This window comes from Podarcis vaucheri (assembly GCF_965113315.1).
Source record: "Podarcis vaucheri genome assembly, chromosome: 2".
Lineage (NCBI taxonomy): Eukaryota > Metazoa > Chordata > Lepidosauria > Squamata > Lacertidae > Podarcis > Podarcis vaucheri.
Window position 1 is genome coordinate 55337372 of NC_138760.1, and position 27389 is coordinate 55364760.

The window sequence follows — 27389 nt, forward strand, 5'->3', positions numbered from 1 at the left end:
CAAAGTGTGGACAAGCCCTGTGTAGTACAAACTATAGTACCAAGAATTCTCTTTCACATATTTTTCCCTCAAAATTGTGAATTTTATCATTTCTCATTTTTGTATTTATCTTATTCTAAAATGCACAATTTTGTTCACATTTTACTATAAAATATGCATTTATGCCTGCATTATAGCACTTTCTTTCTTTTTTAACTAGGAACTGTATCACAAAATTTGGAGAATCAAGAAATCTATAGGGAATCACTGAGCACCCCCATACTTCTGCACATCTGAAAAGAAAGCCCTGCCTTGTTTGCCTCATTTTCTGCTTCAAGGCTATTACGATCCCCATGCTTTTCCAATCTTCAGTGAGGTTTGGACATATGAAGACAGAGCTGAAGGGAGCTCCTTGGATGTGTTTGACACTGAGGGATAAGCCTTAGAAATTGTTCCTCAAATAACTCTGTACTTCTCACACTACATTTAAGTAACTGGATCTCCATCACTTACCCCTGAGTAGACCACACAGCCTATGGGTGGTAATCAACTAAGTTATACTCAGTGGAGACTCACTAAAATTAATTAATATAACTAACTTAGGGCCATTAATTTCAGTAGGTCTACTCTGAGAAAAACTTAGTTGACCACACCCCTCTCTAACTGGAAGGTGTTGTGCTTTTCCCATCTATATCCCTGTAGCAAGGGATGGAACCAGTATACTCAGAACAGGCCTTACATGGACATTTTCTGTCTGTTGAGAAGGTTGCTACTTAGCAATAACAAATTTGGATTTTGCTTTTGGTAAGTGTAAGAGAAATGTATCATGACTCTCAAACAACTCAATCAAAATGAACAGGGTTACAGAATGGTTGGGGAACATGGAAGTCCAGCATCTGGAGGGCTACAAGTCCCAGCAGCCCCAGACAGCATGGATGATGGGACTTGTATTCCAACAACATCTGGAGGTTCCCCATTCCTGATCCACAGCTATAGTTTATAGAGAAGTCTTTCTACTGCAGACCTTGCTGGCTCCCTACATCCCAGGTGAAATGGCTGAGAAGCTGTACCTCCCCATAGCTATATCTCTCCAGCGTCTCGTCCGATGTGTATCTGTGATAGGGCTCATAGGAAATGAGGTCAGGGCGCTGCACCTCGTAGATGGCTTTAATCTTGGGAAGAGCGGCCAGGTCTTTGTAATTAAGGATCTCATTATCCACTTTAGCCTAAGGAAAGGGAGAGACAGAGACAGAGACGCGAACACAGAGAGAAAGGTAAAGAAAGGGGAACTGGGGGTGCAAGGGTAAGAAGGGGCAAGTTGGAATAAACAGGTTGAAGGCATCATCAGAACAAATGGAGCCAGATTGTTACCAGAGGTGAGAAATGGGAAGGATTGAACCTTGGAGGAGGTAACAGGGGTTATCCTAGGTACATGAGGCAACAGTGGGAAAGGAGAATGTGGGCCAGGATTGGAATCAGTGCCATGAATTGCCTTGGCTAAATGCATCTGAACCCTTTGAGTCAGATGATGCTCAAAGAAGCCATATCAGCATCAGGGCCCTTTGGCAGTAAGGCATTCAAGGACTTGGTGTAGACATCTTGGGCTGAAACTGCCAAATGTTTGCCTTTGTTCCCAGTCCATAAGAATCCATTTCTCAATGGCTACGTGGGTGCATTGGATGATGACTTCGTTTCAACCTTCCTGGGATCACGTAAGGGCATGTCTTCCCAAGCTTCACCTGTAGGAGCTGCAATGCCCAGTCCTCCAGCCACTACATGGCCCGCTTCAGCCACAGAATTGTACTTACACAGATGACTCTGTTGGGGGAACCAATACTTGAGCCAGGTGGGGAGATGGATGTTTCTGAAGTTCTTCTGTGCTGTGTAGACAGAAAAGGAAGGAATGAGTTGCAAATGAAGCCAGGCTTCCTTCCAAAACCTGGTCCCCTCAAGATGTTATTGGGCTACAGCTCCCATCATCCCTGACCACTGGCCATGCTGACAGGGGATGATGGAAGTTGGAGTCCAACAACATCTGGAAGACCTCATGTTGGAGAAGGCTGAATTAAACCTTCCTTGTCTCTTGCTAATCAGCCACACTGAAAGACACAGCTCAGCCATCCCTAACCTGAGTGAGTTGCGCATCTTTAGTAAAGGCAAATTGGTAATCTATATGCTTATATTCCTTCTGCTTAAAAAGCCATAATTTCTGTAATTTTGCTGCACTTTGACTGCAGTTTGCAGGAGGAAAGAAGATGTTGTCTATGATTATGTTTTCTTTAGTAGTACATGAGAGACGCAGGGTGCTGGGAGTGAGACTCTGCCTTCCATAATTTGTAGTTATGCTTGAGACTCTAAAGGCATGTTGCACAAGGTTTTCATTGCTGCACTGTGATGCACTGAATCATGTCACCTGATCCCTGCAAGCCGTGTAGCAGTTTGGTCAATTCATGCACCAACCCAAGCTAATTGACCAGAATGAATGGCTGCTCTTCCCCTCCAAAGTCACTTTGGAACAATATTTTAGGGGTGATGATGAAACAATGTGAAATCAAGAGACAAGTCCTCACATCTCTTGCAGCATCGCTTACAATCTTTGGTGTCTAGGAATGCAATGATGAGGCATCCCATCTGGAGTCCTGTCCTATTCTGACCACCGTTTCCAGAATACAAACGGCCTTGGCTCAGTATACCCGAAGGAGCATCTCCACCCCCATCTTCCAGCTCCAATGGCCTTCTGGCAGTTCCCTCAGTGGGAGAAGTGAGATTACAGGGAACCAGGCAGAGGGCCTTCTTGGTAATAGCACCTACCCTGTGGAATACCCTCCCATCAGATGCCAAGGAAATAAACAACTATCTGACTTTTAGAAGACATCTGAAGGCAGCCGTGTATCAGGAAATTTTTAATGTCTGATGTTTTACAATTGTTTATATGTGCTGTAAGCCGCCCAGAGTGGCTGGGGAAACTCAGCCAGATTGGCAGGGTATTTATTATTATTATTATTATTATTATTATTATTATTATTATTATTATTATTACTATTATTACTATTATTACTATTATTATTACTATTACAAGAACAGTTCAAGCTAAGCAGGAGATATAACTCACTGTCAAGAGTCTGACCCCAATCTTGCTGAGTTTTATTTTCTTGACAAAATGCAAAGTTCTGAGGTTTTATTTTCTTGACAAAATGCAAAGTTCTGAGGCCAACCCACTCAAGTGGTGATTCAGTTCCTGGAATAAGAGTTTAGCTCTGTTTTGATTTAGAGCATGGAAATTTAAAATAAATATTTAAAACACGGGAATTCAAATCTAAGGCAGAATTACTGGATCATACCAAAGACCCATCTCGGCTAGCATCGTGTTTTCACAGAGGCCTAATAGATGCCCAGGGAATGTTTGCTAATAGCACCTGAGTGCAACAGCAGGAATACTCACCCCATGTTTTACCTACTGTTGATTTTAATAATCTTTTGACTATTTTTAAAATAACCATTTAAACCTGCTTTTAGTGATCGTTTTAATGTTTTATGTTTTTGTAAACAACTTAGAAGTTTTTTATTTCGCAATCAAGCAATATGTAAATGTTGTTAAACAAACAAACAAAATTAACTAAGAAGCAGGTAGCAGCCTCTTTGGGAGAGAAGCCTGGGCAGGAATCTATGCCCAAGAGTTGCATTTGCATTATAGCCAAAACAAGAAAGGTGGCAATTGGATAAAGAGGATGCTGAGAGCCATTTCATTGGCATGTAGAGCCTTTGCCAAGGATGCACCAGCTATTATGCTGGTGTTCACAGCTGTGCATCTTCAGACATGCAGCTGACATGTACCAAAGAGCCAGGGTCAGCATATTCCCATTTGGATCCTTAAGCATTTGGATACTTTTTTGTGTGTGTACATGATTATAACAAATGCTGGTGCAGATGTAGACAGTGTAACAGCTGTGTACAGTATAAAGTGGTTGAAGACTATGAAGATAGGAGAAACAAGAAATAAGTCCACAGTCAGTCTGTACTCCTTGGTTAAAGCTTCAAAGCTTCAAAGCCTGTAATCTTAGTTCAAGTGTATATATCCCTGTAAAATCAAAGCCTTTGGATGCTAAATTTAAGGCTTCCTCTCCTTCTGCAATTGCTTTGTAGAAAGGCTATGACTTTCAAAGCAAGTAAATAAATTAACTGGCTATCTTCCAGCCTCTAATAATATATTTCCACTTGAGGAACTCCCCCAGCCAGCCGTTGCCAAAATTCTCCTTCCCGTCCATTCCCAGCTCCATCTTACCTTTAACTTTTTTTCTGCTCGTGCTGCTTGTTTGCAGATAGGATGCCACACTTCTGAACCTGGAACAGAGCAGAAGGTGAGGACTACAGTGCTGTCCAGCTATGATTCTGATTTACACAACATTACCCAGGCTCATCAAAACAATACTCCTGAAAACTTCATTGCTCCTTGCTCCTGACCCTATTACTGTTCTCTCCTGCTGCAAGGTGGTCTGTTCATTTCACCCATCTGGTTCCTATTACTGAGGTCCTAAATCTCTTTGTACCAAAAATTCCACTTGGACTTGAACATTTTCAGCGGCAAGCTTATTGGCACATCCAGCATTTGTATCACCCTTCTTTCAACACTGATTAGAACTTTGATAGTTTTTGCTTGGAACTAAGAGGATGGTAGCAAAGTCATTCTACTCATTGTGTGAATTGACAGGAGATTTCTACTAGCAAGGTCATGTCCATTTCTGTGATTACATGTGTGGCATGTTCCAACTTTGTAACACTGAAAGCAACCAAGAGGCCATCTGGTCTAACACTCTGCCATAAGGCCGGACCATTCAATCCCAATCCTGCAATTTGTGCAATCCCCACGCCAGGTTGCAATAAGCAGAGGGCAGATGCAACTGCAATAAAATGCCCCAAGAGCAAAAAGTTTGACTAAGTCAAAGAAGAGCACAAAAATGTTATATCCGCATTAAGGGAAGACAAGTAGTTCCTCCTACTGTATGATGGCTATTTGTAAGACAAAGGGTTGGAAACTTGGTTAACAAACTGGGTATTGGTCCTGGATGCCAGTACAGAAGGAAATGCAGATCAGCAAGGTTCTGCGCAATTCCACCCCTGTAAGGAGTTGGTCAAGGCAAGTAGTTGACGGAGAAGGGGAAGGCCCAGCAGTCTCAGAAGAATACAGCAGTCTGAACTATTACGGAACCCAGAAGGCAAGGCCTTCCCTGTCTAGCTGGCAATCTCCACTTGAGGAGAGAATCCTTGCCCTGGCTTCTCCTCCTCACCTAGCAACATAACTGGCACCATTGTCTGTGGCAGGTTGTAGCAGAAGGCTGCAGCAACAGACAGCACTAAAGCAATGCTAAGAGAGAAAGCAATGGATCAAATATGTCAAACCGAGAAGATATTCTTCAGGGTTCCCTAAGAATCTAGGGCTAATCCTGAATAAGGCAGTCCAGAAAATACAATGCAAGACAATTCAATAAAACCACCTTGGGTGTTTGGGCAGAAAGGCAGTACATCAATATATTAAATACATAACATCAATCCTCAATTGGATATGGGTGGCCATTTTAGAGTGAAATCCAGACTCCCTTCCCCTCACTCATCTGCTTCCCTATAGCAGGGAGGAAAGAGACATGCTTTCAGACTTAGAAGTGACGCTGCATGCCATTGATTTTTATTGACTTTCCTAAGATCCTTTCACCTTAATGGTGTGGTCAAAGGAACAAACTATCAGCTGGTGCTGAAAAGGAGGATGCTAGGAAGAGGCACAACACTTATACTGTAATATAATTCCGCATGTTTCAAATCTGTGGCTGTATCATCCTCCCATGGACATTTTACTATTGACCTAGGTCTCAAAGCTGACTAGTCTTGGCTGCTGGTAAAGGTCAGGATAAGATTACAGCTGTTGTTGTTATTCTTGCATGCTATCTACCCGGCAATTCATAGACATCGTCCATCATCCAATCTGCCAGACAGATACCTGGAAAATGTGTAACACTGCCATAGGCTCAAACGAAATCGGAATGGGTTGTCCTTGCAGACAGCAAAATACTACCATCATAATGGAGTCCAGCAGGAAAGTGAGCACCTGTTTTACTAGCTTGATAAGATTTGTGTTCAGGACTTGAAAAGATTAACACCCTCCTCACCCCAGTTTCCCCCTTTTTCTTTTGCTGTACAACTATTATTGAGTGAGGGAATAGGAGAAGTCAAAGCAATAGACCTTGTTCTTGTAGCAGCCTTAGAAGCTCCTATGGGTGATGGGGGAAATCACGTCAATACCTTTCCAAGAGTTGCATGCAAACCAAATCATCAAACTAGTTTGGTCATCATCCTGGTCTGCAGTCCAGGAAGACCAGAGATCAGCATGTACTGGGGTTCAGTGCAAGGAAGACTGCAGGGTTTGGCTGCATCAGAGCTACTGGTTTGTCCAGTGGGCAAACTGCAACTTACTAGCTTCTCCCCCCAAAAACCATTAACTTGCCCCCACCCCATTCCCCCTCTACTTGTTGCGGCATTATTTTTGTGAAGATGCAAATGCACACATAGGTTTCAGGATGTTTAGAAACATATTGCAACACTCTTTCCACTTCTCAAGCAATGAGAAGCTTCAAGGGTGCAGTTCTTACCTGGGTTTGGTTTCCTTTGGAAGGAAATTCCTGGAGGCTTCTTAGAGTTTTGCAATAATTGTATTTATTTACAAATATACAGGTTGGTCACAGGTGGAGATTCAGCTCAAACATTCCAAAGGACAGCCAAAGTCTACTACTCCCACATCAGATCTCCAGAAGCCAGGAGCCTAAGGTGCTCATAGAACCCAAAGTCACCCCCCTCTCTCTCCATCTCTCTCTCTCTCTTGCTCAAAACGCAGTTTCTCTTCACATACAGGTGGGATTCAAATGCATGCCGGTAAATTCAGGTCACACAATTAAGTGGATTTGGAGCTTCTCGCCCAACAAACCCTCTTCTCCTGCAAAACCAGCCTTTTTGCAGAAAGGGAAATAACAGAGAACCACACTGGAAAGTGTAGGATAACAACTGCTTGATACAACGTCATTTAACCAGTGGTGTGTGGTCAGTGGACTAGGGGGACCAGGTTGATCCCCTAAATGTTCCCAGTAAATTAAGAGTGTTGAAGTATTAATGCCTGGTGCCTCCTTCCCAAAGCCCAGGAAGCTTCTGCCCGGCTTAGGGAGGGAGGCATGACGCTTACACACATGACATTGGGACATTGGGGCATCGCACGTGTGACGTTGGCATCCCACCCTATCGTCCTCATAAGCTGGTGCCTCTGGCTCTAACTTTTCCCCTACAAAAAAATTCACCAAACACCACTGCATCTAACCTCTCTGCAGACAAATCAGAATGCTCAATATACAGCCATCATATAAACTTTTGTGCACATCAGTTAGGATGAATGCTCAATAAACAAGTCACCTTTGGAAGTAACTGTAGATTATAGTATTCTTAGATAAAGTGGAAGAAAGGAGAAACATCTTTTTTTCTAGATATTTCTAAGAACAACCAGGCAATCTTCATAACAAAGGGAAGTTCCTTGTCAGCTCTGCCAGGCTAATTAAGGCAGTCTCCAGCAATTAATTTGCCCAACTCCTCAGCTTACAACATGGGAAAGCGAACACCTTCTACTTCCCAAGACATGTTTCTATAAATCAGACCTGCTCTGAACAGCCATTTAATGTGATAAGTAGACATTTATCATCCTTCCTCTATTATATTGGAAATGTATCCTAAGACAGAGGTGTGCATAAAGCTGCTGATAGGAAACCATTGGTCCATCCAGCCTAGGATCATCTACGCTGTCTGGGATTTCAGGCAGGGAGTCTTTCTCAGCTCTACCTGGAGTTGACAGGGATCAAACTTATGACCTTCTGCATTGAAAACAGCTGCTCTACCACGGAGGTACAGCCCTTTCCCTGAAGCGATGGAAGTAATGTAAGTAGAGAACCCTGCTTAAGAAGGTATGGGGAAAGGAGGTAGAAGAGGAGGAATTCAGGGACAGAAATGAAGTTGGGGATGAAATCTTGGCTGATTTAGCCCCATGCGGGGGAGATACGCCCAGATAGAATTGGAGTAAAAGACTGTGAAAGCCAATCCCGGTCTTCTCATGGCCATTCAACTCATCCTCTCCCACCCACAGAATGAATAATTATTTTCCACAGGCAGAATCCCACCCACCCTCTCTTCTACCCTATATCTGTATACATTCCCACCTCTTGGCACAACGTTTTTGAGGGCTGTGGTCATCATAGCAACAGGATCCTCTCATGGGCTGGAGGATCAGGCAATGATGGCCAGGTGCAATGCATAGAGGAGCTGCTCTTTCTCCACTCCCCCATCCTAGTGGTTGATGGGCCAATGTGACACTAATGGCACTTCTGCTCCCCCACAATGAAGCAACCATCAATTGCCACCCAACATAGACAACAGCCCCTCCCTAAGCCAAGTACTCCAGCAGTGCGAGGGTGGGAAGTAGCCAACCCTGCAATTAACACAGACAGACACAGGGTAATTAGTGACTCAGGGTGACGAGCACCTAAAGGTTGTCTAAGGGACAAACACTCCCCCCCCCACCAAAGCTGAAAATAGATCCATAAGGGGAAAGACACCCTAAGCTCACATTGAGACCCAGTAATTATTTATCTCTTCCTCTTGCAAGGGCACGTACCACCACAACTTCTCGAGTGATCTGAACTTGTTGCAAACAGGAAATGCAAATAAGTTGGCCTCAGGGCTTCATCATGTGGCCTCTCAACACGGGTCTCCATGAAACAGGATTGATTAACATGAAATCTCTGCTTCTAGCAATGCATCATGAAGATTAATAAATTCATCTCTTAGAAAATGTGGAGTGCCCAACACTCAAGCAACATTCACAACACCCTTAAGGAATTTTATAAGCTCCGAGTTTTGAATACCAAGGTTGTGTATGAGGCTGGGAGAGAAGTAGACAGTCCACTTCAGAGTGAGACCTTTCGCCCCAGAAGCTGGTGTTCCTACCTGTGAGGTACATCTCTTCCCCTTCTGTGAACATCTGGTGACAACGCACACATCTGGCACAAGTGGGGTGATAATGCTTCCCTCCTGCCTAAACAAATGAATGAGAGAAAAGAAGATCACCAGGCAATCAGGTCTAGTTACGTTTCGACAGCACTCTTGTAAGAATTAGTTTATTATATCTCTTAATCTTGGCTGTGGTTTGCAGAAAGAATAAAGCAGCCATCACCAACAACATAAAATATCATCACTAAAACAATTCTGAAGTTTGGTGGAACAAAAAAAAAAAGTTTTAAATTGGTTCCTTAGAGCTATCAAGGAAGGGGCCCTTTGGCTAGATCAATGAAGAGAGTCCCAAGATTAAATAAGGAGCCACAACCAAAAAGGATCTACTCCTAGGAGACAACAATCAAGGAAGAGTCCCAGAGGAGTGATGCTCTAAAATAACTTGATCTCTAGGTGGGAATCATAATCTGAAACATCCAGGCAGCTTAGAAAACTCAAAACCAGCACTTGGAAACTAAGGGCCAACTCCATGTTATGTTAAACACATGGCTAGTCCTTGAGCACATATTATTTCTTGCAGAAATAGCCAGCACTGATCAGCTCCAGTTCAGATCAGGACTGTGGTGTGTGGTGCTGGTGGCTGTGGGGGCTCTTTAACCCTTTGCCCCCCCTGTGGTCCCAATCCAGACTGCCCCCCCATGCCTGAAATTTCCATGGCAATAATAGCTGTCAATGGCCACTAGTTATGATGGCTCTGATGCTTCTGAATACAGTGGTGCCTTGCAAGACGAAAAGAATCCGTTCTGTGATTCTCTTCGTCTAGCGGTTTTTTCGTCTTGTGAAGCAAGCCCATTGACGGATTAGCGGATTAGCGCTATTAGCGGCTTTTAGCGGCTTATCGGATCAGCTGATAAGCGGCTTAGTGGTTTAGAAAAAGAGGGGGAGGAAAAAAACCCCGCAGGAACTCGCAAGACATTTTCGTCTTGCGAAGCAAGCCCATAGGAAATTCGTTTTGCGAAGCACCTCCAAAACGGAAAACTCTTTCGTCTAGCGAGTTTTCCGTCTTGTGAGGCATTCGTCTTGCAGGGCATGACTGTACCAGTCACTGGGGAACAACAGTGGGGTGGGCTAGTCATCTCATTGCCCACTGCGAGAAACACAGTGCAGGGTGTTTCTTTTTTATTCCAGTGCCAGAGTTCCAGGGCTCATCCACACTTCTACTTGCCCCACTACTTTCCCTTGGGAAAATCCACTCTTCACCGCTGAATCAGAGCAAATGTCAACTGGGTTTTCTCCAGATTGATGTTTGCTCTGATTTAGCATGAAAGAGTGTGTTTTCCAGGGAAAAGTGGTGGGGCAAAGGCAAAACCACCCGAACTTATGCCTAGAAAGTACAGGACAAGTGGGAAACTACTTGGACTCCTGGTTTCTGGACACAGGAGAAGCAGAAGTGTGGGCAAGCCCTGAGTTGCTACTGACGTCCACTATTGCTTAGCACTAGATGCTGCCTTTTACACCTAGCAAATGGAGTACCTGGACATCAGAATGGCAGGTAGTCACTGAAACACAAAGTTGGTTCTTCAAACCGAGAATTCTGCATTAGACTTTGACTTAATCTATGGGGTCATTCGAAGATTACAGAGGGAGAGAGCTTGTAGGATCCGCCCTAGTGATAGCTCTGTGACAAAGAAAGCCCACAAGCTCAGATCTGTCACACTGAATAAAAGGGTCATCTTTTCCCACCAAGTTTCAGCTTATGTCAATCCAGTGACTTTGCTAGAGTTGGGCAGGGTGACAAGTCACAGCACAGCCAAGCCCAGGGTGTCATCCTAGCTGTGAACTACCACTGGAATAGTGTGACATTCTTGTTTTACAAGCTGTCACTAAACGAACCATCATCATCTGGCGATGCTGGACAGATCTGGCACTGGGCAATGGCTGCAACGAAGTTGAATGTTCAAGTCTATGCCGGATGAGCACAAGCGGAAGCCATGTTTGCTATCTGAGTATTCAGTCCTGATTTCTCTTGAGAGGGCAACTTTTATTTTTCTGTTGCCTTCAACAGGATTAGAAATAGCAACCTACTATTTCGCCCACTTGTGATGTAAGAAGGCTGTTCTCCCTGCCCTTTAAAACAAGGATAATAGGCTTAATTGGTAGCTTGCTTCCATTCAAAAGTGTCTGCTAGGATTTCAATTATAGGCTCACTTGCAGGGCTTCAGAGCTCAGATGCAGCCACTAGTTTAACTTGGTGCAATCAGCCCCATTCTGTGCAAAGCACTGCTCCCAAAGGGACATTTTACAGCAGCAGCAGCAGCAACATAATAATAATAATAGAAAGAAGGATGAGGGATTGTTGAAGGGTGTGGGGAGGGGGAAGGATAGTGAAGGCTTTTAATTAGAGAAGCGACTTTTAAAGCTAAAGCCAGCATTAAAACCAGTAATGGCTTTCCTAAGAAAGGGCCACGTGAGTCTCGCAACACATAGTTGCCAGTTAGGCTGTCAGCACAGCAATCAAGCAATGGTGCACCAGTTTTGCCAACCACTGGTGGGTGGTATCCACTGGGACCAGTAGACTGATCAAGAGGCCAACAGATGGCGGCATAGGAGCCACTGGCAGGTGCAATCACAGCCACTGGCAGGCAGAACTAATTTGTCCTAGTTCTGCCCCCATTCTCTTCCACCCTGCTGAGTTCTACAAGGGCAACTCAGACTGAGGAGGAAGAAGTTGACAGCAAGGGCCACTCTCTGGCCTGGTTGTAAGTAAGAAGGCAGGAAGGGTGGGGGCTGGCTGAGGGCAGACTGCGGTGGGTGGGACAGTGTCCCATTTACCCTAATGTACTTCATGGCTTGTCATTTCTGCCTGAATAATTATTGCACAAAAATGAAACAAAGCCCACTGCTCTCCTGTGATTGTTAAGCTGCTTGCATATGTTATGGAGTTGCCGGGCCCCTGCCACAAAACCAGCCTTAGAGTTCAGTGATGGTTAAAGGCTGGCCCAGCCAGCCCGCCAGCCCATAGCATGCATCTTGGGTTGTTATCTGCCTCAAGTCCTGTATTTCTTGAGATATGTCCTAGTGCTCAGGGTTTCTGAGTGCACTCATGGATGCGAGGGACAAAGCTTGCATGCACAATCCCGCCTAGTTCTCAGTTTGAGCCTGAACATTTTCAGGCAAACGCCTGAACAGGGCTGATGCCACCAGATAATCTGGACACATGGGCAGCATCCACAATACCTAGTTAAATCCTGAGATGTCCTTCAAATGAAGACAGAGAGGCAATTCCTTCACCCACTTTGCACCCACCTCTCCTCTTCACCCACCATGTGAATTGACAGCTTTTAAATAAGCAGTTTTATCGATAATGTAAGTCCTGCTCTGACCCTCATTGCCAACAGCCAAAGCCAGTTTACTTGGATGTCAGAAACCCCACTCTGAATTTTCCATTATACAGAAAATGCAGATAATTTTTATACCAAACACTTTTGGGAGTCAATTTGTCCTCAGTGCAAGCTAGGAAAGGTTGAACCTATTACTTTTGGTTTTTGTCAGTTTATCTTTTTTCTAATCTTAAATTCAGTCCTTGACATTTCCAAATCATTTTGCCACATATGCACGCGCGCACACACACACACACACACACACACACACACAGTGCTCTTGAAAATTCACCAGCATTTTCATGTGAATTTCTCATAACAGACATAAACATGCAATTTGCCCCATCGTTATCACTATTTTTTTCACAAAGCATTGTTCCCTATCACAATGCAATTTTGTATATTATTTTCATTCAGTAAGTATTTTTATGCACACGTTATTCTATAGTGTGCATTCTTGTACACATTACTTGGCCAGAGAACTTTATTGTAAAATTCAAAGAAGTGCAAATTACAAAGGATGGCTGGGTTTCAGTTTGTGCATTGTTTCAGAAAGTGCAGATTTGGTAGGTTGAATGTGAATGGAATCAAATTCCTCCCTCATCCTGATGCAAGACTCATTCAACACACAGAAAAAAAGAAGAACAGGAGCCGGCTGAGCTGCTAAAAAGCCAACCAAGACCAGTGCTTCAGCCCTCTGTTATGTTGCTGCATTATCCAATGTTTCTTCTCACATGTTTCCTAGTTTTAAAGGGCGGGAATACGGAAATCAATGATGATCATGCAAATGGAGTGAATGAATCACTCAGTTGCTTACAGCTAAAAGCAACAAATGTCTTCCTCCCCTCCCTGCTCCACCTTTGCAGAAATTCTCCAGTGCCTTCAGCGAGACACTCTCCCTGCTAATCTATGCATCCTCTGGAAGAGCTCCATGGAGATTTACGAGAATGTGTTGGCTGAGTCACTGCAGGATTTGCCTGTCACTAAAGTGATATGGGTATAAAATCAAATAACAGATTGATGCCATCTAATGCAACTGTGTCAAGGAAGCTGGCCGCTTAAGCCCAGAGACCCACTCTCAGAGGAGAAGTAAAAGGTTCTGTGGGATTTGCAACCCAATCCTATGAGCCACTGGACTGAGGCGGCAGCTCACATAGGATCAAGCGCTAAGCTCCCAGTGCAAAAGAAATGCCCTTGGGCTGATCCCACTAGTGCAGCAGCATCCCTTGGCATCCATCGCTTTCCACCTGGCCCTTGCTTCATGCTGCCAAATGGTACTGGGGGGGGGAGAGACAGAGAGAGCCCCTCACCTTTCCGTCTAGCATGCTATGGTGTCTCCCGGTCCGTAGGAGGTTTAGGGCTGGGACAATCGCGTGCTGCCCAATTCTACAATTAAGTATGGACTACAAGGGATGTGTGTTGGGGGGAAACCCTCAATCTCTTAATGAAAGAGCAGGATAAGAATAGGACAGAGTGTTTCTGCTAGGAATAGGACTGGTTTTTTGGTTTTTTTAAAAAATTGTGGCCGTTTCCAAACATTGCTGCTCGTTCATGCAAGTTTCACACAGCGGCTGCATGATGTCGTCCTCATCAAAATTCAATCCCATATTACTTCTCCATTTAGTCTACAGTTCCTTTAGTCCAGCAGCCAACTTGAAAAATATGTCATAATTGCTTTTAGCTGGTTGCTTGATTTTATTGCTTTTAGTGATGTTTAACTGCCTTGGCTTTATAGTTTTGTTTATTTTGCACTTTGGTTTATTGTGTTTTATTACCTTTTGCTGGATTGTATTCATACAGTGAAACTAGAAGGGGCTACTCTTCCTTTTGGATTTGGTCTCCCGGTTGAGAACATTAAGAGACACGCTGGCCTTGGAACTAGAAGCACTTCTCTTGCTGGGTACAAAAACATCAAGCATGCTTTCCCCGTGGTGTTTTGGAGGTACGGTGAGCCAGAGGTTCCCCACCCCTGAACTAGATACTCTAGTCACCAAATCCAACCTGCCTTTTCTGGACTTGGTTTGACCAACAAGTGAAGGAAGTCCCTAACCCATCTCAGCCTCACCTCTAGCAGAGGTGCAGTTTCCCGACAGACCAAATCACAACCACCTTGTTTATTTTATACGGATTAAAATTACAGTCATTGTGAGAGCCCAGTGCTGCCTACTATGAATACACTGCTTATTATAATTCAAAGGGGTGTGTGTCACTGTCGTTCCTTTAAGACTCATTAATCATCCATAGCTGGCTGCACATCTTAGAGCCATATGGAACAACCAGAGGCGTAAGCATATGATGGCTGATTATGGCTGAGGATAGTTAAAGGCACACTTATGCCACACTTTGTCAAGAAGGATGATGGGAGCCTACTGCTTGGAGGGCAATAGGATCCTAGGCATTATTACCCTCCGGGCACCAAACTCCTGGGCATCCCCACCACCCTGTCTGATTTGTGATCGCTGCAGCTAGCAGGCTTAGTCTTCCTAGGACACACCACCTCCGGTGCTCAGCATGAGCAAGACAACCCCCGAGAAGCTGAGTTTGCATGCCAAGATATGACTGGAAAAGACGGCAAAGGACTGTGCTCTGAATTTTTCTCAGAAGAAGAGGTCGCGCCATGCCCACAGGACCTCTCCATTGCCCCATGGCTCTGCAGCCATCGTTACGCAACACATCAGGTTCTCCTCTCCACTCTGCATTGTGCTCCAGGGTCACATGCAGACTCTTCCCAGAGCCCAGCTGACCTATTTCCAGCCAATCCCATTGTCAGGATTAGACAAGGAGTTCCCCTTGACCAGGCTCCAGGGATCCCCCTTAGAGAGACGCAATTCAGGAAACCAAGGAGTAAAAAGAAGGTGCTGAATAAGGCTTGTCTCAAATGTTCTGGGAAATATGAAGGTCAGGTCCACTGTTTGTGTCTGTTTAGAGCAGCATAGGAAGCAGAGAAGAGAGATGTTTCTGAAAATGTGTCCAAAAATTGAGACGCAGCAGCCTGGGAAACTCACATTTGTTCTGTGTTTTCAGACATTTGGTTCCCCTCCATGTCAGTTGCGAAAACACAAGAATTTGCCTTTTGCAGTTGAAGCGAAGGGACTCTTAACCATTGAGCATGTCTCAGGAACTCAGCTGTGGAGAGCAAATCCAATGATCTTGCTCTTCTGGAAGTCTTCCAACCTGCTCTATGCATTCTGAAGCTTACAATCAGGTCATCTCTGCTACTGAGCTGTAGCAACATTTAAGAGGTTGCACGCCTAGTGCAGATCAACTGGCCAAATGCTTAGAATCAAGGCACTCTTTGCAGTACTGCCCTCCTTTGTGCCAGGCTATAAGATTAAAACACATTTCCAGGGCTGCTCCGCATGTCTTGGCTTGACTGTGTGGGGCAGACAGATGGGACGGAGGGACGACTGAATTGCAGCTGGCAAACTGACTTAATGCTTAAGTTCCTGGCCTTCAGGGGCTGCTTCATACGCTCTGGGTCTTAGGAGCCTTTTAGTGTGGGTCTTTGAACAGTCAGATGGGTGGGTGTGTGGCAGCTCCATGTCAATTTCACTCTGGAGACAGGCCTTTATTAAAGTCTGGGAAGCAGATGGCCAGTGCAGGTGTGGGGAGGCAAAAGCTTGACATGAAACTGACAAGCACCTAACCATGCAAAAGTGGCGTGTCCATGAATCTTTCAAAGTCTACGAAAAGGATTGTCTGTGGCAGGACTGGCAGGCCTCATTACCTCCCTGCCAGGGCTCAGTTTCTGAGGAGAGGAGTGCCAAATTCAAGACTTCCATCTGCCTTCCTCCTTGTTCCTAAATTGATTGTGAAAGGCTGCAGTTGCTCAGGGGAAAACTCTGCACATGCTCTGAGAAATTTTTCTTTACCATTTCTTCACATATTTCAGGGTTCAGATATGGCACTGAAAACAGATTCTGGAGCTGAATCTGTGCCCCAGCTGAACCCCATTTCAATTCAGTGGGTGGTATTCAACTAAATTTTATTCAGAACAGACCCATTCCAATAAATGACTACATTAGGACCATTAATTTAAAACTTAGTTGAATGCCACCCACTGGCTGCAGGCTTTAGGGGAAATTAATTCATTCTCTCTCTCTCTCTCTCTCTCTCTCTCTCTCTAAAAAAAAGGACTTTAAAAGTAATCTTCACTTATTCCTGTTAAAGGAAGACCCAACACAGTTTTAATCCACCTGGCTTGCTGTTTACATTAACACAATGCTTCTGTTCTGCCATTGACTTAGACCCTTCCAACACCCTGGAGCGTCAACACTTTAATTATCTCACTCCACAAACCCTGTGGGTCCTGGAATGCTTGCCCTGGGCTCAAAAGTTTCTCTTTGCAGTCACAGCCTTCATCCACCATCAATTCCTTTTGCCTGCTGGCACATTGCTGCATGGCTAACAGCTGTGCAGGATTTGTTGCCACAGCAACAGAGAGAGGCAGGGTGTGGAACCTGGTGACAGAGCATTCTCTCAGGTAGATGGATGGAGAGGAGCATCTGAGAAATGAGCTCATGTCACCTGGAGGGCAGGTAGGGTAATTGATGACTATTGCAGCCTCAGAGACAGTCGAGCAGCATTGCTGAAATGCCTGGGACTTGGAAGAGGAGATACATACCTAGGAAGCTGCCTTACAGTGAGTCAGATCACTGATCCACCCAGCTCAGTATTGTCTGCACTTGACTGGCAGCAGCTCTCTGGGATCGGAGACAGGTCTCCAGGATTTGGGGCTTTAACATTTCAACAACACTCTGTGCGACACCAAAATCTGGTGCCCTCCTTTACCTTCCATTGTTTGTCATTGTTGCAGCACCTGCTGTGACACCCTCTCAGCTTGGCACTCAGTGCAGGCAAACCAGCCGTGCTCCCCTAAATACACCTCTGCCGGGATGTCAGACAGTGAATACTCCTAGCCCTACATGGAGATGCTGGGGATCAAACTTAGGACCTTCTGCATGCAAAGCAGATGATCTAGCTCTGAGCTACAGCTCCTCCTTTTCTTCAGGAGCACTTGCAGGTGATCAGGACTGATAGAATCAAAATCCCAAGAAGAGGGTCTTCTGTTGCAGGCTGGGAACACAGACTGGGCACTTGATGGACAAAGTGCCTGGCTACTTTTGCCTAATTCAATTACGCACTTCAAGAGGATACCATAATACTATTCATACTGATCTGTGATGTGATCATATCTGGAATTCTGTGCACAGTTCTAGCTGCTGCTTGTCAGAAAGGATATTGTAGATGTGGAAAAGGTACAGACAAAGGCCACATACCCAAAAATGACCAAGGGACTGGAGCAACTTCCCTATCAGGAAAGATCTGGGACTTCTTAGTTTAGCAAAAAGGCAAGAAAGTGGGGGATACACACAATAAAGGTTAATAGAATTATGCATAGTGGGGAGACTGTCAATAGAAGATATCTCCCAGCCTCCTACTATAAGAACCTGCAATCATCCAGCGAAGCTAAACATTGGAAGATTCAAGACAGATGAAACAAAGGACTTCTTCACACAGCACATAGTTAAATGATAGAATTTGCTCCGTCATTGCATAGTGATGGCCATCAACTTAAGCAGTAGGCAAATTCAGGGAGGATGAACCTGTCCTTGGCTGCTTCTCATGACGGGGATCTGAGGCGGCATGACTCTGAATACCAGATGCTGGAGAATAACAGCAGGAGTGGGCGATGGCGCTCATAGCCTGATTATGGGCTTCCCAAAGGCATCTGGTTGGCTGCTATGGGAAACAGGATGGTGGGCTCGATAGGTGTTTGGTCTGACTCAGCAGCGCTCTTCTGATATGGGTCTGGCGCTTTATCAGAAGCTGAGGAGTTCTGTGCTTACCTAAAACGTGTTGGTGCAAATCGGACCATACGCTAATCAGCTGAGCTATTTACAACAGATACTGCATTCCTCATACCTTTTCAGTGTGTTTTCCTCTGTCATCATGAGGAATGGAAACAAACTTTCAGAAACACCCCAATGATACTTAGATCTGGAGGATGGCACTGCAGCCAACAGATTATAAATGAAATCGCACATTCCATGCTATGCAATTCAGACACAGCCGTGCCAATTTTTAGCACTCCCCACTCCAGTTATATATAGATGGCTATATTTAGCATCCTCCAGGCTTGCCTATATATTCGTAATGCACAGTTGCTGATTCGCCTCCTGTCACTCAGATTCTGAAGTGCAACATACACCCTTCCAGAAAACCAGTCCCTTACAACAGGGCTGGAGAACTTGTGGCCCTTCAGATATTTCTGGACTCCAGCTCCTATCATCCCCAGCCAGCATGACCAATGGTCAAGGAGGATGGGGGTTGAAGTCCAGCATCACTTGGAGAGCCAGCAGTCTTTTACCCCAGCTTTACACTGATGACATGATTACAATTTTTATTTTACTTTTGGGGTAAAATCAGCGTCAGAGCCTAGACAGTGCCAGGAACAAAAAAAACAAAGAAACAAAAACAAAACGCCAAACCACCTGACTTGATAGCCCTTTCTTAGATCGTTCAATAGTTATCCATGTATCCAGTACCATTTCTCTAGAAAAAGAGGAGACAGAACTTACTATGGACACCTTTCTTGTTCTTTTATAATGGCAATGGTGCCCACCTGAGAGGGGCCAGAACTGAGTTCCGGCTGGAAAAAAAAGCCCTGCATGTAATCCCTGTGTAACAAGAAGTGTCACAAGTCTGAGCAGCACCATGTACCTTTCCTTAAGCCAGAAAGGGAAAAAAATAATGTCCTGTGTATCTCTTACTAACACAAAGCTCAGCTTCCTTGATATCACAACAACAACACTATTGGTGTTAGAGAAAAGGCCCTGTCCGCACTGAACTCACCTCCAGGACTCTGCCACTGATGTACCGGTTGCAGGTCTCACATTTAATGCCAAATTGGGCATGGTAGTCAGATTCACAGTATGGAATGCCATCCCTGTGGGAAAAGATTCAGGCTATGAGGCTTAGAAGAGGGGAAAGGATAGTCAAGAATCTCCCCCCACCCCTCAGCAGAATTTCTATTGTATGATGCTGAAATGTGACCTGTGCTCAAGTGAAGGGCACCAAGGGGAAAAGCAGCCTGCCAGGAGCTTATTTTGGTGTCCAGTCAGAAACTCTAGTTAAGTTCACAAAGGCTGCTTTACATTATTGGGGTTGAGGAGGCTCCTTTCCCCTGATCTCAGACTTTCCACTCCTTGCCTCTTCTCGTCTCACTCCCCATGCTGTAGGACATATTTCCACCACAACTCTGCCTCCTCTTCATTGTTGCATTGCACAGGACAGAGAAGGGAAGGGTTATATGGAAGGTTTCAGCTTTGTGCCTCTGCACAGTTCCCAGGAGACAGCAGGAGGGCAGTTTCTGGGGCACAAAGGTGCCCTGTGGCAAGGGAGATGTTCACACCAAAGAGGCGTATGAGTCTAGACTCCTGCTTTTATTGCTCTCAAAAGGTTTTCAGGGACTTAGGTTGTTTCCCTGTTTCCATGGTCTCTTAGAACACCAGTTGTTCTAAGACACCAGTCACTCCTGGTGGTAGGATAAAACCTTATGGGACAGCTAGATTTTGAACTGGAGAGTCATTGCATAAGGGTACCATGGAACTAGTATTGCCTGAATCTGCTCCTAACCTGCTTTGACCCAATTCAGAGACCAATGCAAGCATGGAGTTCTTTATGTACCGGGGTTTGCATCAGGGATTGGTTGAGCAGTGAATGAGCTCTTCAGGGGAACACTGCCCTGGCCACCTGCTCTCAGCCACGTTAGACTGATTCAGAAATACACACAACGGGTGAATTTGGATGACCGTATATTGGCTTAATAAGCCAAGATCAGAACAAGCCTGCTGGCTGTGCACACACTCCCTTCAACCCTCCCTCTGCCATGGCAGCAAACAAACCAGGAAGATTTCCACTAGCTATAATTTCCTTCTTCATACAAACTCAGAAACTATGGTTAACTGGTTTAGAACAAGGCAGGATATTCAGCCAAGTGTCATCATCTTAACACCTTTAAATAAAAAAAATTGTGGTGTGATTGCTACTCTATACACTTCTAGTTACGAAATCTGAAAAAGAATACTGTACAAAGCAACCCTACCATCAATACTGGAGAATGTTGGGCTTTTCTGTTAAAAGATGGAGGGAACCTGGAAATGTACGTTGTTGGAGAGCTCTTCTTGCTCTTAATTCCAAGCCACGATTTACTATTCTGTCATGTTCTGAAGACATTAACTGCAGTTTCCTCATTTGTGCAAAATGAGAAGTTATGGTTAATGAAAGACTTCCAGATCTGTTTGCTCACTCTTGCAAAGGGAGGGGGGCTATGATATGGAGATGTGCTAATGATCTTAATGCAGTCTATACACAATGAAGAAGTAACCGAGTGCAGTGGCCATCCAAAAGCAAGAAAGAACTGTGACCATGCTTAGCCCAATGGAGAGCAGGCCCTGTGCGGAAAAGCATGAGGAGTTTTGATAAAGGAGACTAAAGGAGGCAGGCAGGCAGGCAGGAAATGTCTGTAGACTTTTCTTTGAGGAGTGTTAAGTCTGACAAAACCTGCTTCACACATTACGCTTTCTACACCATCATTCATATTTGTTTAGGAAAGGGAGGGGGAGGGAACTTGTAAAATATAATGGTTGAATTGCTATGCGACTATTATTTTATTTTATTTTATTGGCCTGCTGCATATATAAAGGTAAAGGTAAAGGTACCCCTGCCCGAACGGGCCAGTCTTGACAGACTCTGGGGTTTGTGCGCCCATCTCACTCAAGAGGCCGGGGGCCAGCGCTGTCCGGAGACACTTCCGGGTCACGTGGCCAGCGTGGCAAAGCTGCATCTGGAGAGCCAGCGCAGCACACGGAACGCCGTTTACCTTCCCGCTGGTAAGCGGTACCTATTTATCTACTTGCACCCGGGGGTGCTTTCGAACTGCTAGGTTGGCAGGCGCTGGGACCGAGCAGCGGGAGCGCACCCCGCCGCGGGGATTCGAACTGCCGACCTTTCGATCGGCAAGCCCTAGGCGCTGAGGCTTTTACCCACAGCGCCACCCGCGTCCCTTGCTGCATATATACTGGGAATCAAATTCAGCTCTCAGAAAGACACCCACACATTGTGATAGCACAAGGATTTGTCTTTGTGTGAAAGGATTCAGAAGATCCTTTGCCCTATTATGCCTAGATTACTCCAGGGCTAAAAGTGTCCATTGATTAACCAGTGTGTATTGAGTAATTAAATCACTAACTGCACAGTAAAAATGTAATGTGGCTTTTAAATGGGATTCTAGCAGACGCTGTCCAGTGACTTTCAGTACTGATGGCAGTTTTACAAACAATTATCTTGAGGGAATTTAAGATAGCTTTACTGCCAATGAAAGCAATTTCTCTGCATTGCTCAGTCAAGAGAAAACGTTGTTCTCCTTATATAGCCTCAAATATTTCCTGGCACTGTCTATAATGTCACAGCTTCAACTCTCATCCATCTACACACAGGAGATAGGTGCAGTATTTACTGCAGCAGTCCTCTGGCCTGTCAAATGACTTTTGTAGGAAAGGTGATCTGCTGGTTCCCTCCAGGTAGATGCAAAAGGAGGCTGCATATCTTTCCCTAGAACGAGATGTGCAACTCCCCTCTTTGTGCATTACACAGGGAATGAAAAAGAGGAGGCACAGAAGAGTCACTCTTTCTTTCCCAGCTTGGATACAATATACAAAGTTGAACGAGAGATGCCAGGTGGTGCAGCCTGGAGACCTTCTCCAAGGGCACAGGTCAAATGCTTAGCTTTGAAGCAATCCCCACCCACTCAGCAGAGACATGAGGAATGTGGGCCAGCAGGCCATGGGGAGGAGACACGCACTTGCTGATGTATTCTCCAGTCAGGACGATCCCACAGGTTTGGCACTTGAAGCAGCTGACATGCCACTGTTTCTCCAGGGCCAGGAGAGACTGACCTTGCTTGATCTCCTCCTTGCAACCTGCACATTCTGGGAAGCAAACGAAGCAGAATTAACAGCAGCAGTATCCTGAACAGTTTAAGAAGCAGACACTGAAGGACAGCTGTGCCCACCAATGGCATGCTGCCTTGCAGAATCATGGACAACACTAACTTGAATGACAGGGCATGCAGTAAAGGGTACAGACATTCCGGGAGCCCTGTGCCATTTTCAGGGTCCTGTCCTAATTTAATGCAAGGAGTAGTTATTTATGTAGCACAGGGTTGAAGGACCTCAGGGCCAGGAGGGAGTGTAGCCCTCCAGGCCTCTTTGTCTGGCCCTCATAATTTTCCCCATATCCATCACTAGACCTGCTTCACATCTTTTGCCTGGCTGGAATATGTCCTTGAAATCTGATGATGCCTTTTTCTTGCCTGAATGGAGGAAAAAAGAGGGGTGTATGTGTAGAAACTAGCCTACTTGGGCTCCTCAGGAGTAAAGGTCTCCTTGAGAGAAAAGTCCTTCTCTGCAAGAAGGCAGATGATAAGAGTCAGCCTCTGCACGTTCTGATCATGAACTGTTCTGACCTTGCTGCTTGCCTGACCCTTGTTGTAAGCTCTCTGTGCCTGGACCCTGACCTTGGACTGGCCCTGCATGCTCAGGAGCCCAGTGAGAACAGGGCACTGCTTTACAATGGGAGTTTTTGCATTAGTGGCTCTACCCACTTTTGCATCTGGGTCCTGCCTATCACAGGAAAGTGGGTCCCAGAAGGTTGTCCAGAAGGGAACAGTGGAGAACGGCACAAAGTGGCTCCCAAAATAATTGTTGAGCTACAGCTACACACACACACTTCCTTCCCTTAAAAATTGCAAGCTGAAAGTTGTAAATATTGCTCTCAGCCCTGTGCTGAACCAAGCACCTAGGGCAGAAAGTGAACTTCCAATTTTAGGTCACATTTGTTGAGCCTGACTTGGTTTTCCACATTTTACTGCTGGCAAGTAGTGTGTTTATGTAATAGGCCTGTGGAAAGAACGGCCACATTCCAGCTGGCTGCCAATTCCTTCCTCTTCCTGGTGAATCGCTCCTTGCTGTTTCCACTCCTGAGCCAACTGCTCAAACCAAGTCAGATGTGGCAATTCAGGAGCACCTTCACTTTTGAAGAACTTAACTTAGGAGCACCTGGCACAAGGGAAAAGGAAATCAAAGAAACAGAGGTGGAGCACATGGATGGAGCTTCTACACACCACCAGATGCTTGAGGGAACCATGGGCTCCTTTGTTTCATCTCCATGCCCCATTGAATTATTTTGCTCAAGAACAGGCAAGTGGTGGATGACATTCTGCTGGCAGCCCCCACCTACCCCATGTCTCCCACTAGTAGAAATGGAAGGGCATTTTTCGACGTAAGGCAACATCGGAAGAGCTGTTCCCTAACCTCTGTCTGTCTTGGCCATGTCCGGCCCGTGGTGTTATTTACCAGCTTCCCTTCCCTTTCCCATTTCCCTCGCTGTCTGTGGAGACTAGTGACAGGAAGCACATGGGCTTGGAAGCCATGACCTTGACTGTGCTCTGACAGGCTCTTTCCTCCTGTCCCTTCAAAATCGGAGAACCCCCCAGATTTCCAAGTAGTCGCTTTGCCACATGGGTTGCTGCGCATTTAGAAGATGGGCTGATCCTTTTGGGAAATCAATTCTAGCAACAGCAAATGCAACAAAATGCCCAAAGGTGCAGAGGTGAAGGGGGAAGGTGCAGAGGTGAAGGGCAGTGCTGCTGATGCTGCCTTTCATTTACCACACCTCAAGAGTGCTGGAGGGAGAAAACACGAAGCAGAGCCTCAAGCTCCATTTGCTGTTCCTCCTTATCTCTCGCTTCACTAATCTGTCAATGCTACCCTCAGGCTTGGGGGCTGCTCACCCTTTTTTGCTACATTCCACTGCTAGGAAGGCTTAGGGGAATCTCCAGCTATTTTTAAAAGCGTCATACAACACTTCAGACAAGTTTGCTCTGGATCCTGGAAGAAAAGGCAGTTAATCACGAAAGCCTTATATGTTTTACAGCAGCTAACAAAATGATATTAAACTCCCACAGCAAAATGTTTTGCCTTTATGTATTGCAGGGCGTTCTAATCTAGGTAAAAAGGTAAAGGTAAAGGTACCCCTTCCTGTACGGGCCAGTCGTGTCCGACTCTGGGGTTGCGTGCTCATCTCGCTTAAGGGGCCGGGAGCCGGCGCCATCCGAAGACATTTCTGGGTCACGTGGCCAGCGTGACGAAGCTGCAGCTGGCGAGCCAGCACCAGCGCAGCACACGGAAACACCGTTTACCTTCCCGCTATAAAGCGGTCCCTATTTATCTACTTGCACTTAAGAGTGCTTTCAAACTGCTAGGTGGGCAGAAGCTGGGACTGAACGACGGGAGCTCACCCCGCCGCGGGGATTCGAACCGCCGACCATACGATCGGCAAGTCCTAGGCGCTGAAGTTTTACCCACAGCGCCACCCACGTCTAGGTAGCCTTTGCATATACAGTACTCTTCCTGCCTCCTTTTCTGAAACAACTGTGAGGTGCTGTTTTAGCAGCACCAGTGCGTGTGCATTAAGAGCAGTGGCTAATATAAGGAGAGAGAGAGAGAGAGAATATGTCACTGTGTTTCACCCGGACCCATCCTGAATGCTGCTTGCAGCTGGTTATGAATAATCCATGCTGCCCTCAAGTAACCTGAGCTACACAGCCAAGGAGAGGAATATATGCAAGAGTGGATTTCAGGGGAGGATGTGGTCTTCAGGTGACCTGATAGTGGTCTAGGGCATGGAGAGGGAAGGGTGGGGTAGGGGGGCAGAAACCGCATAGTGGGCTTCACTTGGTTTCTCTCTCCTGGGTCTAAACAGGTTCCTGGAAATCAGGCACAGAGGGAGGGGAAGAGAAGCATTGTGCAGATTCAGCAGGCTCTGGGCAGCCAGTTTGATTCACAGCACCTGGTTCCTGAGTTTCCAGTAGCAGAAACTGTTGGCTAACTAGTCTGATTCTGAGAGTTCGGTTCCATTATTATTCTTATTATTATTATTCTTATTATTATTACAGCTATAAGGTGATAATTAGAACCCAGAGAACATCTCATTGACTTAATAGAAAATACCTTAGCAGAGTGATGAGGTTTTCTTACATGCTATGTGCACAATTTCATATGTGTGACGTGCAATATTACATGTGTGCCACATGTAGTATTAATATTATATATATCACCTTGGTGCTACAAGTATCACAAGAATGGAGGCAGGGCCAGCCAAAGACATTCTGAGCCAGGAAATACAAATGACACCCCTATCTTAATAATTAACATGGGGCCCACAATCCACTGGGAAGTTCTCCTCCACATCCCTCATTGTAATAAACTACTATGCCCTTGCTCAGTTCCTGTTTCTTTTGAAGTGGCTTGCACCTTACAGGTCCAAATCTGTCTGTCTCCAAGTCCAATAGCATGAATGGAGTCTAAAATACAGATTGAAGCAGCTGTTTCACTTTGCTGCATGGATGGAAGCTGTTTGTAACTCTGAAATATTGGGATCTGAAAGGAGGACAGCTGCCAACTTCATCATTCCAAAAACTCCAGGGACAAACTCCAGCCAAAGATGCCATGAAAGATTTTATTGCATTTCAGTGACATCGTTTGATCAATCAGAGACATCGTCTCATATAAGGAAGGACAAGACGCTGTGATGTTGGGGTGCAATCATTTCTTGGAGTAGATGCAGAAGCTGGTAAAAGAATATTGTTGTCATCAAGTACACATTTCTGTTATCTCTCTGTTACTTTAGTGGTTGTAGATACATTAGATTCCAAGCTATAGCAGGCCTCCTGCTCCTTTGATAGCATGGAGAAGATTGACAGACGCAGCTGCTCAGCTTCTGCCTCCCATCCAAAGGAAAGAAGCTGTGCCCTAGACTGCATCTCACAAGACGCCCCCCATCTTTCATAGCCATGGAAAGGCCAATAGTCAACCCTACCCTGAATTCTCACCCTTGTTTCCCTTTACAGGGCATCTCTTTCCTAGGGAGCCCATTGGCCATGCTGGCTGGGGCTGATGGGAGTTGGAGTCCAACAACATTGGAGGAGCACAGGTTTCCCCATTCCAGATTAAGATCCTCCACACCTGCTAAAAATGCATTTGCTAACCAGTCTGGAGGTTATCAGCGGGATACAGCAAACAAAACAGCCTGGAGGTCAGCTGTAGCCTACAGATCCAGCAGCCAAGACAGAGAGAGTGCATCCTGATTTTCAATTGATTTGGACACATAAACATGGTTCAGTTTTAGGCATCAGAAAAATCAACCCTGGATCAAATGGTCACAGTGCAGTTATACACACTCATGCCTTTGGGAAGCCAATACTGAGGAATCCTTGTGGGCACCAACATCTTATATACATTTGTGTGTGTGTGTGTGTGTGTGTGTGTGTGTATTAGCTAAGTGCACAAATTTGGAATTATATTTCCAAATATAGGGGTCTGCAGAAATGCGGGTGTAAGTTTGATTTTCTCTTTTAACAGTGGCTTCTTTATGCACTTCTATTATTGTTTCTTAAAATAAGTATTTTAAACCATCCTTCATCAGCTAAGTCTCAGGCTGGTCTACATGCAGACCACATTCTCAAACATGGTGCTATGTATACGTAAATCTATTGAAATCAATAGGTACAAGTGCTCTCATTGGATTGTGTTCAGTGTTGCTCGTGTTTGGCAGAAGTTCCCTGCAGCCTGGTCAGGAGCAGGCTGTCATCAGGGGATGACCCCACACACACACACACACACACACACACACACACACAGAGTTTTATAATCATATTGTGCTGCTCTTCCCTTTGCAATCAATGTGTCTAAGTAAACACTAGAGAACAAGAACATCTGTTGCTTCCACACTGACATCACACAGCCTGCATTGCAATTGTGCCCAGCTGGTCCACACCCCAGTGCAGAGCACTCGCCAAAAAAAGTGCTGCATTTTTTAAAGAGTGATCGCCATTTAAAACAGGAGTAGAGAAACTTCTTCAACCTGAGGGCCACATAA

At 45.3% G+C, this 27389-nt stretch overlaps 2 protein-coding genes across 17 annotated transcripts in view; one reads left to right on the top strand and one right to left on the bottom strand.

The window, feature by feature from the left end:
* Positions 1-27389, top strand: part of SH3TC2 (SH3 domain and tetratricopeptide repeats 2) — a 350436-nt gene that overhangs the window by 149388 nt on the left and 173659 nt on the right. The window lies entirely within an intron of this gene.
* Positions 1-27389, bottom strand: part of ABLIM3 (actin binding LIM protein family member 3) — a 158412-nt gene that overhangs the window by 24678 nt on the left and 106345 nt on the right. For 11 of the 16 annotated variants that reach the window (XM_082213032.1, XM_082213043.1, XM_082213040.1 and 8 more), the window contains 6 exons: positions 22255-22381; positions 19245-19338; positions 9007-9094; positions 4262-4320; positions 1788-1859; positions 1050-1205 (listed from right to left, as the gene is read on the bottom strand). In XM_082213032.1, coding sequence (XP_082069158.1) covers positions 1050-1205; positions 1788-1859; positions 4262-4320; positions 9007-9094; positions 19245-19338; positions 22255-22381 — 596 coding nt within the window. The remainder of the gene's footprint in view (positions 1-1049; positions 1206-1787; positions 1860-4261; positions 4321-9006; positions 9095-19244; positions 19339-22254; positions 22382-27389) is intronic. The other 5 variants (XM_082213034.1, XM_082213036.1, XM_082213038.1 and 2 more) reach the window with 1 other exon arrangement.